We start from the raw sequence: 16,841 nt of genomic DNA on the forward strand, positions 1-16,841 counted from the left end.
CATCACCACTCTTTGTGTTGCCGATCGGGTCACCGGCCTCCTTGAGTATGATGGCATTCGGACCGCACTTCTCTTATAGAGGGGAGGACTTGATATCCATGCTCGACACGGGCAACACTTATGGAGGGTGTCTTGAGAGGGGGTTGGAGCGCTCAGCGGAGCAGAGCAGCGCTCAGCGGAGCAGAGCAGTGCTCAGGAGATGGAGGTTGCTTGAGAGAGGGTTGCGATGTTCGTTCAGTTGGGAGAGGGTTGAGATCAGGACTGTTCACTTGGAAGAGGAGGTGGTTAGGGTTCCGTTCACTCGAGAGAGCGGATGGAGCGCGCGCTTCCTTTCTTCTTTCTCCACGCTGAGGTCGCCAAAACGATACATGTGGTGGAAATAAATTGTCCCATATACTATTGCGCTGGTACACGGTGTAGGATACAATTTCTTCTACTAGCGAGACTTGTCATTGGCCAAGAAGTTCGAAGGCATGATACCATTTCAGGACTAGGGGAGGCCCCTCTTTTGGTGATTTACTTTGTGATGAATGACCCTGTTGTCACTTGATTTCGAACCCCCAAAGAATGAATTGGCCAACTTTTCAACAGCAGCTGCATCCCCTTTCTTCTGTTTTTATTTTTTATGTAAATGATCAGATCTAACAAAGGAATGCTGGATGACAACATGAGTACAAAAGGAAAAACTACTCTGAAGCATTTTATACATTCTATCGACTTCAAAAATACATTACAAAGTGGGTCTAATATTACATGTAATCATAATAATTCTGTCATCATTCAGATCTAATTATATTTCAATCATTCTTTTTCTTCCCCTCCTTTCTCGATTAAAGATTCATAACTATTGATACCGGCCCTGAAACATACATAATGGATCAATCACCACTTCTTTATTTCCGTAATGTCAAACAAGAATCATATGCATCCTTGCTGTGACTAACAAATAGATTTTTGGAAGCAACTTAATAACACCAGACACTATATAAGAAGGGAAATACTTTTTGCCTCACAAAGTGGGCAGCATTATCTGAAAGGGAGATCTGTGAATCTTGAAGCGTTTCACGGCAGCTCTTAACACCTTGTTCCATCCCTGCAACAATCTCAGGACATTGGACATTTGGTGAGAATGAACTCCTATAAAGCTGGCAAATTTTGACAAAATCCTCTATAACATGTCAATAATTATTTATTAGGTCGGGGATGAAATATTACCTTTTTAGGAGTAGGACTTGAAGAGAAATCCAAGCGCTTCGGAGCAACCATCTGCTTCTTGCGCTTCTTAATTATCTTTCGCTTCACTTTCCTTAGTATTCCTGGAGAAAGAATCCCAGACCCATCTGAGAATTTCTTCTGGGAATCCATAGGAAAAACTGAAGATGAAGTGTGCCTGCCTCGAGGAAGCAAGGGAGACCAAATCCCGCTCTGAGAGTAGTCGAAGTCGAAAGCCGTGGCATCAGGAAACTTGCCGAGGAGCTCCTGAGACATGAATGGATCGAGATACTCCACCGTAATAAGACGCTCCACTATCATCGGGCAATAGCAGTAGTAGCCTCCTTGCTCTGGTTTAAGTTTGGTTTTTTGGGTGGTGGAAGAGGGAAAGCCAAGAGTTAAAAGGGAGGAGTTGGGAAAGGGTAAAGCGCAGGGGAATCGAAAGTCCCGCAAGTGACCGTTGTTGCCTTGGCTCTGGGAAATTTGACCGTTGAGATATTAAAATATCATTATAATGCACCATCTTTTCCTTGGGCCGTACCGTTTTGTCGGTGGTTCCACCTAGGAGATGCAGCCGACAGTCCACTCCAAGGTTGTGATTATGTTAGACGGTTGAGATTCCATCAAGTCTGAGGCATTTGAAGTCATCATGGCCGTCCATCATCAAATATTTCACCTTTTCTTTAATCAATAATGTGTCTAAAGTCGGGATGACACCTGCCGGCTTCATTTCACCGCACGTGCGAAAATGGCGCCTGCCAAATAAGCTATTCTCTTCTCGCTCGCTTAAATTGGTTCGGGAAGGGAAACCGGGGGGAGGGGGGAGAGAGGATGCCGATCGCCAGGACGGAGCCGAAAGATGCCCGTGTGAGCGCCCACGTCGACATGGATTGCTTCTACGTCCAAGGTCTCAAACTCTACGCTCTCTTTCTTTCCGCTTTCCCATTTCCCCAGTTTTCTAACCCTGAATCTTTTGTTAAATCTTCGCTAATCGCTGTTTTTATGCAATTTAAACCTTTGCATTAATCTTTTTTTCTGCAAATAATGGGATCGAAAATAGTCTTGATTTGATCTTCTCTATGGATCGTTCCACATAGTTAAATTAGTTGTTTCTATTTATTTTTCTTTTATTGTTCTGTGAAATTACGCTATGAAAGCATAGGATCGTGAAAGAAAATTTTGCAGGTCATAGCTTTAAAGCTGTTGAATATTGGAAAAATCATAGGTTCTGTCGCAAAAATGACCTTTTCTTTACATAATGAGGGGTCTATGAGGGAATATGCCCATTTTGTTTCTTGACTGCTATCTATTTTGTTTCTTGCACCGGAGCATTAGCAACGAAAGCTTCCTGAATTAAGGGGTTTGCCGACTGCGGTAGTACAATATAATTCTTGGAAAGGTGGGGACTTGATTGCTGTTAGTTATTAAGCGGTAAACTTTTCTACCCTCTTGCTTTGTAATTAAAGTCATTTATAGCTGTGTGGTTAGCTTCCAGAACTACCGGACTTCTGGTTCCATGCGGGGGGATGAGGCCAACGTCTGTCCGAACATCCATTTAATTCGATTAAATAGATTAATTGGGACTGACCTAATAATGTAGCTTACGTTGAAATTACTAAATTCAGATTTATTAGGTACGTATAAGATTAGTTTGTTAATAAATGGTTTTAAAATGGCTATGGCAAGAATCACCAAATAGATACGGGATCTATATCGATCAGCAACTAGTTTGGTACTATATCATACTAATATTCAGTATAGTTGATTGTACCATTTTGAACCGATGCATCAATTTTTTTTATTTTTTATTTTTAACATATCTGATCAAAATTTTAGAATTTTTTGAATGATTTTAATCTCAAATTGATATTTGTTAATGTTATTTGATATTTGTATTGCTCCGATACATCCTTAATTATATGTGAAGTTGATCTGTATCTGACATGATGTTATATCAGTGGGAGACAGCATTACAAGTTTGAAGGCATAGACAGCCTAATAAAGACTAAATATTATTGAATCCTAAAATATTTAAATTAATTAAAAAATATGAAAAATAAATAATCAATGCAAACAGAGATTTAGAAACTCGTCAAGCATCAATGTTGTTCATAAATATCCGGATTGTTTACATAATCAAGAAGAACATCGGTCTATCTCTCCAACTAAGCAGCATTGTAATCCTCTACTGTCATCCCATAAGGTATACATGCTAGATGATAACTTATCCCAGATCTCTAATTAAAGCTCTAGCTCTGAGAGATATCTTTGAACTGATAATATGACTATGACAAGGCCTATTCTAATATGCCAGTAGTAAAATCCGATTCGTAAGATACTCTAAGCTATATAAGATAGTAGCCACTAAAAGATGATAGCTCAGATCTACTATATCTATATCCATATGGATCATAAGTTACCTATGATTGCGAGTAAAAAGATCCAAAATATGATGATGAATATGATGTATCCATGGATTTACTATATGTGCAAGTGAAAAAAATTTGCAATAGTGCAGTACATACAATTAAAAAATTTTATGCAACGAAAATAATAGATTAAATAATTTAATCCTAATCACATGTATAAGATCTAATCTTAGACTACCACATCAGGATCTTTAATATGAAAAATATATGCTATAGATCTGAAAATAAAAATTACATCGATCTCATCGATACTGAAATTCTAGATCTAAATATTAGATCTACCATAGGAATCAAAATAAGTTAGAGATCGTTACCAAACAAATTTTGATCTTGATCTCCTCTGATCCAACGGTTGGAGAGGGTATTCCTCAGATCGCTCGCAGCCATACGAAGTCATCTGGCCTCTATAAGAAAATCTATGTGAAGACTAACGCAGATCAAGGGTTCGAAAATGCTAGTATGTGAACAACTTCGATAGCTGACCTCTTCTTTCTTCTACAAGCACCTTGGACACTCTAAAGTGATAGAAGATCTAGAGGAGGAAGAGAGGAGGAGGAGAAGAGGCTTTGAAAATAAAAAATCTATAAAAAAAATTGATCATAGGATGTCAAAGAGAGGGGTCCCCTTTTTATAGACTAGGAATTAGGACTTTTCAAGAAAGGATGCCATGAATCAATACTAAAACCTCTTTTCGGCATCTCTAAAAATTTTAAAAAAATTATTAAGACATAAAAAAGAAATCTAGAGTCTCACACGCCAAAATATTCCTCAAAAAAAATAAAAAAAAATATAGCTCCAATAATATACCATATATAAAATTTTTTTTTCTTAGTCTGCATCTTATCTCTAATTCGGATTGCATTCGAATTAGGCAAGAGATAATATTATAGCTCATCAGCTATTGCCGACTATCCTTATTGGATCCTCTCTGATGATGCCAAAAATTACAACCCAAATCTAATTAGACATGGCGAAATTGATATGGATCCAGATATGGTGCAAAAGATAAGGATAGAGTCTTAGTCTGACTTGGACTCTTCATTTCTAATTCAATTCTAATCTAAATCAAATTTGGATTGAAACCACTGATAGAAATGAACCTAATCTAATTAAAAATTTAAATATCTTATCAAATTTTTAATCTAATTAGAAATTAGCTGAGTCCAAATCCTGATCAAATCAGGATCAAATTTTTCTTATAATCGGTTTGATCATATCAATCATAATCTGAGTCGAACTAAATCTAATTCAATTAAATTTGTTCCAAAGCTCTTTACTCAATTAAATTGAGTCAATTAGTAATTTAATTATTAATTAATTCTCCATAAATGATAGACTCTCAGTCCTAGTGAGACTCTCCCACAGAGTTTTAGTTCAAGTAGGACTCTTCACCAAAGTCACAATCCAATTGGACTCTTCGGCCATCAAATCTGATCAAATCTTCTAATGCATGTGACCCCATAGGTTCGAACCTAAGTCGATAGCATAGAAATAATTTTTTATACCAATCGATGTAACCATCTAGCAATGATGACCCAATGATCGGATAGGTCGAAGTGTTGTAAAGTAACCTTCTAGAACCTACTGACTTATGGTTATCGTATAATTTATCTCTTTGACCTAAATACTCAAGGTGACTTAGAATTTAACTGTCAACCCTAATTAAGTCGATCACATTATATTTTAACCTTTTAAATCCATCTCATGGATTATCCTGGTCAAGATTTTGCTAAATTGAAATACACTGATGCATATCTCCTACCAATTTAGAGGGATCAATTCTATCTTGACTCACGTACCGACTTGATAAGTACTTGACTACATCTAGTTGAAGTAAAATTTGAGTGTAGGGGTAAAATAGTAATTTTAAAACTTTTTCAAAATCACTATTTTACAGTGAAAATTATTAATTAATCTAATTAATTAATATGTGTTTACCCTACACTAGGATCTAAATATGATAAATAGCATACATGCATTTAAATTTGAAATTCAAATTTGAACAGTAAATAATTTACTGTTATATGCTCAGAACACATTACCTTTGTGCGGATAGTCGATCACCGCAATCTGATCACCATCGAGAGGATCTGATCGTTGTAATACAGCCACATAGTATATCTGGCCTTTGCGGATCAACCACACGAAGCTCCCGGTCTGATCGACTCCTCACGAATGCTAGTTCGTGGTTGAACCCTTTTAACAGCCGATGTTGATCAAACTCTTTCGATCTTGATTTGTCGACTCTTTGAATGCTTTGGATCATCAGCAGAGGTGCTTGAGAGGTTGATGAATCTCTCCCTAAGATCTGGTGGGCTCACGACACTTGTAGCTCACTTTCTCACTTTCCGAACCCTAAGCAGAAACCCTAGGGTACTCTCAGAAAAGCCTGTGCCTCTTTCTATTTCTTTTCTTTTCTCTTCTTTTTCTTTCTTTTCTCATGCACGAGACTTTTCTCATGCACCCTTTTTCTCTCTAATCAGATTAGCGCATTCCCTATCTTCTCTTCCTTTTAAAAAGAGAGCAAAACGCATCTTTGCAGCATTTTCTCCGTGTGAGAGGATAAAGATAAGTGGTTGCTCATTTGAATTCAAATCAAATTTGAATTTAAATGCCAACCAACTCATTCTTATCCACTCTATGTGTGAGAAGAGAGGGGCGTGGGCATATTTGTGTGTGGAGACTTTACATGAGAAATCTTTTCTCATGTGGAAGAAGGTGAAGCGAAAATTTAGTGCAGGGGCAAAATGGTAATTTTAAAACTTTTTCAAAATTACTATTTTATAGTGGAATTATTAATTAATCTCATTAATTAATACTAATTAACCCTACACTAGGATCTAAATATGATACAACAGCATGCATTTAAATTTGAAATTCAAATTTGAATCAGTAAACGTTTTACAGTACTGTGTTCAGAACACATCACCTTTTGCGGGTAGTCGATCACCGCAATCTGATCACCAACGGAGGGCTCTGATCGTTACGTCGCAGCCACCCAACTGTCTGGCCTCTGCGGATCATCCACACGAAGCTCCCGTCTGATCAGCTCCTCACGAATGCTAGTTCGTGATTTCACCCTTTTGATAGCAGATGTCGATCGAACTCCTTCGATCGATGTGTGCCGACTTCTCGGATGCTCTGGATCATCTGCACAGTTACTTGAGAGGCTGATGGATCTCTCTCTGAAATTTGGTGGACTCACGACACTCGTGGCACACCAATCTCACTTCCCGAACCCTAGGTAGAAACCCTAGGGTACACACCAAAAACCCTGCGCCCAATTTTCTCTCTTTTCTTTCTTTTTCTCTCGAAAGGTTTTGGACCTTCACCTTATGCAGAAGCCTTCCTCACGCCCCAAAGTTTCTCTCCTAATTTTTCTACGCACGTCCCACCTTTCTCCTCTTTTTAAAACAACGTCGAACGTGTCTTATCCGCATGAGAGGATAAAGACAAGAGGTTACACATTTGAATTCAAATCAAATTTAAATTCAAACGAAAACCAACTTATCCCTATCCTTTTGGGCGTGAGAAGAGAAGGGATGTGGGTCTTTGTGCGTGGAAAAAGTTTCACGAGAAACCTTTTCTCGTGTAAGTAATGTGGCGCACAAAATGGATAAGGATGAAAGGGCAAGTGATAAGTTATCCATTCAAATTCAAACATGCTTTGAATTTGAATGGCTAACTAATTAATTTATCCATCCATATGGCGCACAAATGAGGACGTGGGGAAGGGTTTTACGTGAGAAAAATTTCACGAGAAGTTTCTTCTCGTGAATTCAAATGGGTGCAAGGAAGTTGGGTGACGCAGGAAATTTAAAACAAGGTGGTTTGATTCAAATTGAGCCAACCTAGTTTAAAATAGGTTGAGCACAATTAGATCAAATTAAATCTAATATAATTAGGCTTAATTAGGCTTAATAAAATTCTAATCAAATCAGGAATTAACTAAACCTAACCCCTGATCAAATCAGGGACTAAACCACCTTAGCGATTAGGTCAACATTTAACCTAATCGGGTCAATCCAAACTGAATCCAATTCAACTGGATTTGATCCAAAAATAATTACTCAATCAAATTGAGTTAATTAGTGATTAAATCACTAATTAAACCTCTCATAAATATTGAGTTCAAATCCGATGGGCAATCAGGCATCAGAGACCATCGATATGAAACCCTGATCAAAGAATTCAAATTTCAAATTCAAAATTCGAAATTCAAAATTTTGACCTCGGTACCCAAAATGTGTGGAACTCATGATTAGAGAATCCTAATTCTCAATCATAGAGTTCCAGATAGATAAGACTCATAATCAGCCATCAGATCAGAAAGGAACCTCTAATGTGTGTGACCCCGCAGGTTCGAACCTAAGCCGGTAGCACAGGAACCAATTTCTGTACTAATCGAAGTGACCATCTAGCAATGGTACCCGACGACCGGATAGGTCGAATAATCGCAATCGCAACATTCAGAACCTACGTGAATATGGTTATCGTATAATTCATCCCTTTTGACCCCTCTGTTTAGGATGACTCAGAGTTAAACTGTCAACCCTGATGATATCATCCGAATCGTGCTCAACTCAATTAGTCCTGTGACTCCTCACTAGGACTACCCTGGCCAAGGTTTTGCTAAATTGAAACACGACTGTACACAGCTCCTAAACTGGAGTGGTCAATCTCATCTTGACACATGCACCGACAAGTCAAGTACTTGACTACACCCAGCAACCTTCCGTCACTGAATTAGAAATTCAGGTAGTCTAGTGCCTAAGTGCAGTGAGTTGCTTGCAAGTCACCGTGGCGGTCTCAGGTCGGAGGGACATTTATACCCATATCCCATCGGAGCAAATCTTGACAGCAGAAATAGCTCCGGAGTTGGTCACGTTCAGTGCAGATGTACCATTACATCTCACCTGTATGCCATACCAGTGTCTCCACACTCTTTGGTTATGAGGATAACCAACCCATATGGCACACAACGACCTATGCTCAATAAATATTGTCGTCCTTGGTAACAACGTATCATTTGGTCGCGAACATGTTTAAGGACTAAACGACAAATCCTCCTTTGTCGAGTCTAAATAGTCCTAAGGACTTCACCACAACACAGGAGTTCATTAGAAGATGAAACATTTATGATGAAAAAATACCAAAATAACTTTTATTTATTTATAATTCATGTACTAATACAAAAGGAGCACAACCGTCAACAGGCTGACGATTGACTTTGGGACACTATTCCCAACAATCTCCCACTTGGCCTAAAGTCTATCGGTGCAGTATCTAATACCCATCTTCGACTTGTAGTCGTTGAACTCCTTCACTGCAATGGCTTTAGTGAATGGGTCGGCCAGGTTCTCCTTCCCGTCGATCTTCTGAAGGTCGACGTCACCTCGATCCACGATCTCCCGGATGAGATGGTAGCGGCGCAGAATATGCTTCGTCCGCTGGTGTGCCTTTGGTTCCTTCGCCTGAGCAATGGCTCCAGAGCTGTCGCAGTAGAGCAGAACTGGACCAACAAGGGAGGGTGCTACTCCGAGCTCGGTGATGAATTTTCTCAGCCACACTGCTTCTTTGGCAGCATCTAATGCAGCAATATACTCCGCCTCGCATACTGAATCAGCCACAATGTGCTGCTTGGAACTCTTCCAGCAGACAACCTCACCATTAAGGGTAAAAATAAATCCTGACACACTCTTGCTATCATCTCGATCAGATTGAAAACTAGAGTCTGTAAACCCTATAAGTCTCAAGTCTGATTCACCATATATAAGCCACTGGTCCTTAGTATTTCTCAAATACTTCAGGATAGTTTTAACAACCTTCCAGTGATTCTCTCCTGGATCAGATTGGTATCTACTCACTACCCCTAGTGAGTATGCCACATCTGGTCGTGTACATGTCATGGCGTACATGATAGATCCCACTGTCGAAGCATATGAAATCCTACCCATACGCTCTCTCTCTTGAGGTGTTGTCGGACAATCCCTCTTCGAGAGAGAAATTCCATGGCCTATCGGTAGATAGCCTTTCTTGGAATTTTCCATGCTGAACCTTTTCAGCATAGTATCAATGTACGTGGACTGGGATAAGCCAAGCAACTTTTTGGATCTATCCCTATAAATCCTCATCCCTAGGATGTAGGAAGCTTCTCCCAAATCCTTCATGGAGAACTGTGACGATAGCCAAATCTTTATTCCCTGTAATGCAGGGACATCATTCCCGATTAAGAGAATGTCATCCACATACAATACAAGAAATACTACTGCTGGACCATTAGCCCACTTATAAATGTAGGGTTCTTCTCCGTTCTTAACGAAGCCATACATTTTGATCGTCCTATCAAAACGTATGTTCCAACTCCGAGATGCCTGCTTAAGTCCATAAATGGATCTCTGTAGCTTGCACACCTTAGACTCATCTGTGGATGTGAACCCTTCAGGTTGTATCATATACACCTCTTCGTCCAGCTCTCCATTTAGGAAAGCTGTCTTCACATCCATCTGCCAGATTTTATAGTCCAGATGGGCAGCTATCGCAAGCATAATCCGAATGGATTTGAGCATTGCCACAGGAGAAAACATCTCGTCATAGTCTATACCATAACGTTGACGATATCCCTTGGCAACCAGACAGGCTTTATAGGTCTCCACCTTTCCGTCTGCGCCCCTCTTCCTTTTGAAGACCCACTTACACCCTATGGATTTTACTCCTTCAGGTGGGTCAACCAATGTCCACACATCGTTGACCTTCATGGACTCCATTTCAGATTTCATGGCCTCTAGCCATTTCTCAGAGTCAGGTCTCTGCATTGCATCCATGTAGGTGATCGGATCCTCATCGTTTTCATCAAGTTCGATAGGATCACCATCCCGGACCAAGAAACCATAATATCTGTCCGGTTGATGTGGTACTCTACCAGACCGCCTTAAGGGTGCATAATCAATGGGCTCCGGATCTGATCTAATCAAATTCGGTTCAGGTTCAGTAACTTGTGTCGGTTTTTCCACCTGTCGAACTTCGTCAAGTTCGACTTTAGAGGCAACAGTTCCTTCACTAAGGAACTCCTTTTCTAAAAAGATTGCCTTAAGGCTGACAAACACCTTTTGCTCATCAGCAAGGTAGAAATAATACCCTTTGGTCTCTTTTGGGTACCCTATAAAATTACACTTGTCAGACCTAGGTCCAAGCTTGTCTGTAATTAAACGTTTAACATAAGCCGGACACCCCCAAACCCTAAGGTGCGAGAGTACTGGCTTACGTCCTATCCATATCTCATATGACGTTTTGGCTACAGACTTACTCGAAACTCTATTTAGAAGGTAACAAGCCGATTCGAGCGCATATCCCTAGAGGGAGATCGGCAGACCAGCAAACCCGTCATGGATCGAACCATGTCTAACAGGGTCCGATTTCTCCTTTCAGACACACCATTATGCTGTGGTGTTCCAGGAGGAGTCCACTGAGAGAGAATCTCATTCTTTCTTAGATACGTCAGAAACTCATTGGAAAGGTATTCACCTCCTCGATCAGATCGAAGAGTTTTAATACACTTTCCAGTTTGTTTTTCTACCTCATTTCGGAATAGTTTGAACATTTCAAATGATTCCGACTTATGCTTCATTAAATAGACATACCCATACCTAGATAGGTCGTCTGTGAAGGTTATGAAGTAGAAAAATTCACCTCTTGCACTTGAGCTCATGGGTCCACATACATCAGAATGTACCAGACCTAAGAGTTTACTGGCTCGCTCACCTTTTCCAGTAAAAGGTGACTTGGTCATCTTTCCAAGAAGACAGGACTCACAGGTTGGAAGTGATTCACAATCACTAACTTCAAGAATTCCTTCTTGAGCCAACCTGTTTATCCTGTTCTTATTGATATGACCTAGCCTACAGTGCCAAAGGTAGACTTCTGACACATTATCTATTCTAGAGCGTTTACCGAATTTTTGAACCACATTAACAGGCTGTGATAGTAAGTAAATTCTATTATTTAATTGTCCAACAAATATTGTAACACCATTCAAAATGATATTGCAAATATTTCTTTTTATTAAAAAATCATAACCGTACATGGCCAAAAGGCCTACAAAATAATATTTAATAAAAAACTTGGACAATAGTGACATTCACTCAGAATTACATTACGAGAATTGATTACAAGACTCATGATTCCTAAAGCTAGAACTGGAACTTTGCTTCCATCTCCAACATTCAGGAACCTTTCGCCTTCATCAAATCTTCTACTGACCTGCAGACCCTGCATCGAATTACAAATATGATAAGGGCTTCCGGTATCCAATACCCAGGCAGTAGTATCACAAATCGAAAAGTTGCAAGGAGTTATCATATAATTACCTTGCTTCTTCTTTGGCCTGTTCGGGTCCAGGGAGGCAATGTATTGAGGACAGTTCCTCTTCCAATGCCCGTGCTTCTTGCAAAAGAAGCACTCCGCCTGGCTCTGGTCATGCTTGCGCTTCTTGGTCTGACCCCGTGCTACTGTCCCAGCATGAGATTGCACCTTCTTATTTTTCTTCTTCTTGTTCTTCTTCCCCTTCCCAAAGGGTTGACGACGAGAAGAAGACCCTCCCACTACATTCACCGACTCCTTATGGAGTTGGTGATCCTTCTCAAAGTTCTGCAGCAACCCCAACGATCCGTGGTAGTTTACTACAGGCTTTGTCATTCGAAAATGAGTAAGAAATAGGAGGAAGGACTTGGGCAAGGAATTAAGGATCGCATCCTTACCGAGCTGCTCGTGCAGAGGAAAGCCCAATTTGCTTAGGCGCTCAATCATCTCGATCATATACAGTACATGATCAATGACTGAGGCCCCATCCCTCATCTGAGCATTGAAAATAGCACAACTAGTTTTGTGCCTTTCAACGTCGTCAGGCGTGCCAAAGGAGTCGTTCAACATTTGAAGCATCTCCTGTGGCTGGGCGTTCTCAAACCTTCGGCTGAACTCGTCATTCATTGCTACCAGCATAATACATTGAACGGTGGTGCGGTCATTGAGCCACTTCAAGTAAGTGTCTCGGATCGCTTTACTAGCGTTCGGAGCTGGCTCCTCAGGTGCTGGATCCGTTACTACATAAAGGATCCGTTCATGCTCAAGGACGATTTTCAATTTTCGATACCAGCTATCGAAATTGGGTCCCATGAGCTTGTCATTATCTAATAATGACCGGAGCGACAGGATAGTGGCCATAGCTGCTTAAAGGAAAACGAGACCTCTATTAGTACATAAATTAATACTAAAGACTTGGACTTTAGTCTAAAATTTTTTCCAATATTTTTACGAACTGGTAGCCTCATCCTCCAATTCGAGAAATTACTTTAATTCCTTAATGGGTACTAGAATCCACACAGACTACACACGAGCCCAACTTTGGTTGGTCAACCCATGTGCATCTATGGGTAGGTTCTTAACCAGTTGTTTCTCTAAACAACTTCTAATAATTTATTTTGCCCCAGAACCTAATCAGTAGGCTTTGGCCTCCACTGAAAAGATCTGGTTAGGTCCAACCATTAACATGACTTAATTTAGTGAATCGGACCAATAAATGATCAGGCCCGACTTTGGCCGGCCAACCTAACCACCATCAGAAAGACTCAATCAAATTATCATATTATGAATAATAATTCCATTAGCCAATGAGCACCAGGCCTTTGGGCCTCCAATGATCATTGAACTAATGGACTCATTATCATTCACTTAATGGGAGGCTATGACTTAGTTATCATTATAACTTAATCATTTTAGGGACCTAATAATTTTGAGGATTTTATTAAAGAATAGTAGAGAAGAAATCATCCAGCCAATTTCAATCCTCCCACTGACTTCACCAAGTCAGATTAAAAAGGATTTAATTAAAGCTGGCATTAGGAGCACCTAAATCAGTCATACTGATTTACCTAATGACATGGGTGAGCTCTAATCACCAAGTGATCTAATCAAAATCTAACTTACCAGATTGGCCAAGTAAGTGAGATCAGTGGTGGGGATTTGCCATTAACTCGTCAATGATCGAATCAATGCGAGTAGCTCCCGCTTAAGAACCACTGGTCAAAACTGCCAAACTTACCTTAGACACCAACCGGTTCATTAGTTTTAATTTTGATCAACTTAGTAAATAGAGCTCCATCGCGTAGCCATGAATTAAGTCCATCTTGGTCTAGTTAAAGACATGGACCCATTCAACTACAACTATTAAAGTTGAGTCTAGAGTATCCTTGACCTAATCTAATTCAACTTTTGATTAGATTTGACCAATTACTCCAATTAGTCCATTTTTTTAAACTAACCTTAGGTCTAACCCAATTATGGACCTAATTCATCTAACCCATTGACCCAAAAGTTTATGCAATTGTCTTAGATCTTAATTCACAATTCTAGACCTACTAGACAACACTTAATTCTTTTAATTAAGTACTTGGGCTGATGGGTCAGGGTTTGGCATTTCGAAAATAATTTTTAAATTTGAAAGATTTTATTTTCTGTTCACCAAATGTGTTAACTCATTTCACAAACGGGTCATCACATTTCATAAACAGCAATTCTATTGCTCATTTCATAACAGAAAATAACTCAAAATAAATCATAAATTTTCTTTTAGATCTAATCTAACACATTCATGATAAATTTCTTAATTAAGTCCTTTCGCTGCTTCATCGGCATGGGATATAATTGCATCGGCACCCCTACCGCCATAGGAGACCCCATCGAATGGAAAGAGAGGGCCTTTAAACCCTACTTTTCTCCTATGACCGGACGGCCATGGCAACCAACCCAATTAGATTACTTGCTACTTGGATCAAGTATATCTAAATATACAAATTTCAAAATTTAAATTTTAAATTTCAAATTTCAAATTTCAAATTTCAAATTTTAAATTTCAAATTTGAGATTTCAACCAAATTTCAAATTTCAAATTTTCAATCTTTGAATTTTAAATTTTAAATTTTGAATTTCAAATTTCAAATTTCGAATTTCAAATTTGAGATTTCAACCAAATTTTAAATTTCAAATTTTGAATTTTGAATTTCAAATTTCAAATTTCAAATTTGAGATTTCAACCAAATTTCAAATTTTGAATTTTGAATTTCAAATTTGAAACTTCTAACAAATTTCAAATTTCAAATTTCAAATCTTTTTGAATTTCGAATTTCGAATTTTGAATTTCAAATTTAAACTTATAGATTACACCTTAATCTACGCATGCATATATATATTATATTCTAGAACCTGGCTCTGATACCAATTGAAGCAAAAATTTAGTGCAGGGGCAAAATGGTAATTTTAAAACTTTTTCAAAATTACTATTTTACAACAGAATTATTAATTAATCTCATTAATTAATACTAATTAACCCTACACTAGGATCTAAATATGATACAACAGCATGCATTTAAATTTGAAATTCAAATTTGAATCAGTAAACGTTTTACAGTACTGTGTTCAGAACACATCACCTTTTGCGGGTAGTCGATCACCGCAATCTGATCACCGTCGGAGGGCTCTGATCATCACGTCGCAGCCACCCAACTGTCTGGCCTCTGCGGATCGTCCACACGAAGCTCCCGTCTGATCAGCTCCTCACGAATGCTAGTTCGTGATTTCACCCTTTTGATAGCAGATGTCGATCGAACTCCTTCGATCGATGTGTGCTGACTTCTCGGATGCTCCGGATCATCTGCACAGTTACTTGAGAGGCTGATGGATCTCTCTCTGAAATTTGGTGGACTCACGACACTCGTGGCACACCAATCTCACTTCCCGAACCCTAGGTAGAAACCCTAGGGTACACACCAAAAACCCTGCACCCAATTTTCTCTCTTTTCTTTCTTTTTCTCTCAGAAGGTTTTGGACCTTCACCTTGCGCAGAAGCCTTCCTGTTGCTCCTAGATTGATTTTGATGATTACAAAGCAGATTGAAGGGATACAAATAATTTTAAAATGAAAAAGTCCTTATGCTCTTCAAGGGCAAAATCATAATTTCACTAAAATCTTGATTTGATAGTACCATTTGGTAGAACAAATGATTTGAAATCTATTGGTGAAAATTTCATTATGTTTGGACTTATATTTTTGAAGTTATGAAGGTTTGAAGTGCATGAGTCGACTCATGAGTCAACTCATGGCACTGTGAGCTGATTGGCACGCAAAAATTCTCCTTGGCACGCTAGTTTTCTGGCTTGGCACGACCTGTGAGTCGACCCATGAGTCGACCCACAAGGCATGAGTCGACTCATGAGTCGACCCCTACTAATTTGAGCCAAGAATTTCCAGAAATGCATTCTCTGATTTTTGCAACAGAGGTCGACTCATGAGTCGACCCCTGAAGCATGAGTCGACTCATGAGTCGACCCCTGCGATGGGAAATGTCAGCAACGGCTATTTTTTTGTCCATTTTAATTGCCATTTATGCTTCCTAAAAATCCTCTAACGGCTCTTTATCTACCTAAATTATTTTCTCTTGCTTCTAATGCTACAAAATGCTTAAAATGATAAAAGAAATTGCAGATTAAATAACGGATCAAACGTGAAATTAAAAAATGAGAAGAACAGAAGAAAGGATCCGAAATTTGCAAGAAAAAGCCTGAGATCAACGAAAAATCCAAAAAGAAAAAGAGAGAGGATCCACAATATACCAGAGAGATTGTGAAAGAGAAAAGCAAGATCTTTCAAGGAGAGAATTCTTCACGCCTATTGTTTCAACCTTGATCAAGAGATTGTTTCAAAGCTTTCAAGAGATCTTCAATCAACAATCAACCTCTTCTCAAGCATTCAAGCGTTCATCCACTTTGAGAAAATCCGAAAAAGGAGTTCTTCATTTGAGTAAAGCTTTTATTGTTATATTCGCTCATTTAAGGAGCTATTATTGTATTAATTTGTGCTCTAAATTTTCTTACTCTTTGTGAGTAATTGTTCTTGTTTTTGGAGGATTTCCAAAATAAGGAAAGGTTGATCCGAACCTGAAATCGGAGTGTTTTGGGTTTACTTGTACCCGGAAAACAAGTGATCTAGCTTGGGATAGCTAGTGTCGGAGTTTCCGACGTTTTGTATTCGGGTTGAATACAAAGGATAGTGGATTGAAATTCCCAAGTAGGATCTTGGGGAGTGGATGTAGGTGCAAGGTTAGCACCGAACCACTATAAATCTTTGTGTTTGTGGTGTGCTTTATCGCTT

The 16,841-nt window shown here is 39.1% G+C and overlaps 1 protein-coding gene and 1 long non-coding RNA gene across 3 annotated transcripts in view; one reads left to right on the top strand and one right to left on the bottom strand.

The window, feature by feature from the left end:
• Nucleotides 1–344: 344 nt before the first annotated feature.
• LOC105035243 (uncharacterized) lies at nt 345–1,629 on the bottom strand. Of its 2 annotated transcripts, XM_010910727.4 has the most exons (3): nt 1,216–1,629; nt 1,002–1,093; nt 345–859 (listed from the first exon to the last, which is right to left on the bottom strand). In XM_010910727.4, exons 1-2 carry the CDS (start codon nt 1,531–1,533, stop codon nt 1,010–1,012), a joined length of 402 nt encoding a protein of 133 aa, XP_010909029.1. In that variant the 5' UTR covers nt 1,534–1,629; the 3' UTR covers nt 345–859; nt 1,002–1,009. The 2 variants fall into 2 exon arrangements, with proteins under 2 accessions (XP_010909029.1, XP_010909028.1); XM_010910726.4 differs by having other exon boundaries at nt 366–1,093.
• A 405-nt stretch (nt 1,630–2,034) lies between these two features.
• LOC105035244 (uncharacterized) overlaps nt 2,035–16,841 on the top strand; it is a 102,263-nt gene continuing 87,456 nt past the window's right edge. Inside the window, exon 1 of the long non-coding RNA XR_830317.4 lies at nt 2,035–2,119. This is a non-coding gene — a long non-coding RNA (uncharacterized lncRNA). The remainder of the gene's footprint in view (nt 2,120–16,841) is intronic.

This window comes from Elaeis guineensis, chromosome 6, assembly GCF_000442705.2.
Source record: "Elaeis guineensis isolate ETL-2024a chromosome 6, EG11, whole genome shotgun sequence".
NCBI classification, from domain to species: Eukaryota; Viridiplantae; Streptophyta; class Magnoliopsida; order Arecales; family Arecaceae; genus Elaeis; species Elaeis guineensis.

Coding starts and splice junctions, on each gene's coding strand:
- LOC105035243 (XM_010910727.4), bottom strand. CDS start 1,533: ATGATAGTGGAGCGTCTTATTACGGTGGAGTATCTCGATCCATTCATG. Junction 1,094..1,215: donor CAAGTCCTACTCCTAAAAAG/GTAATATTTCAT, acceptor AGATTGTTGCAG/GGATGGAACAAGGTGTTAAG.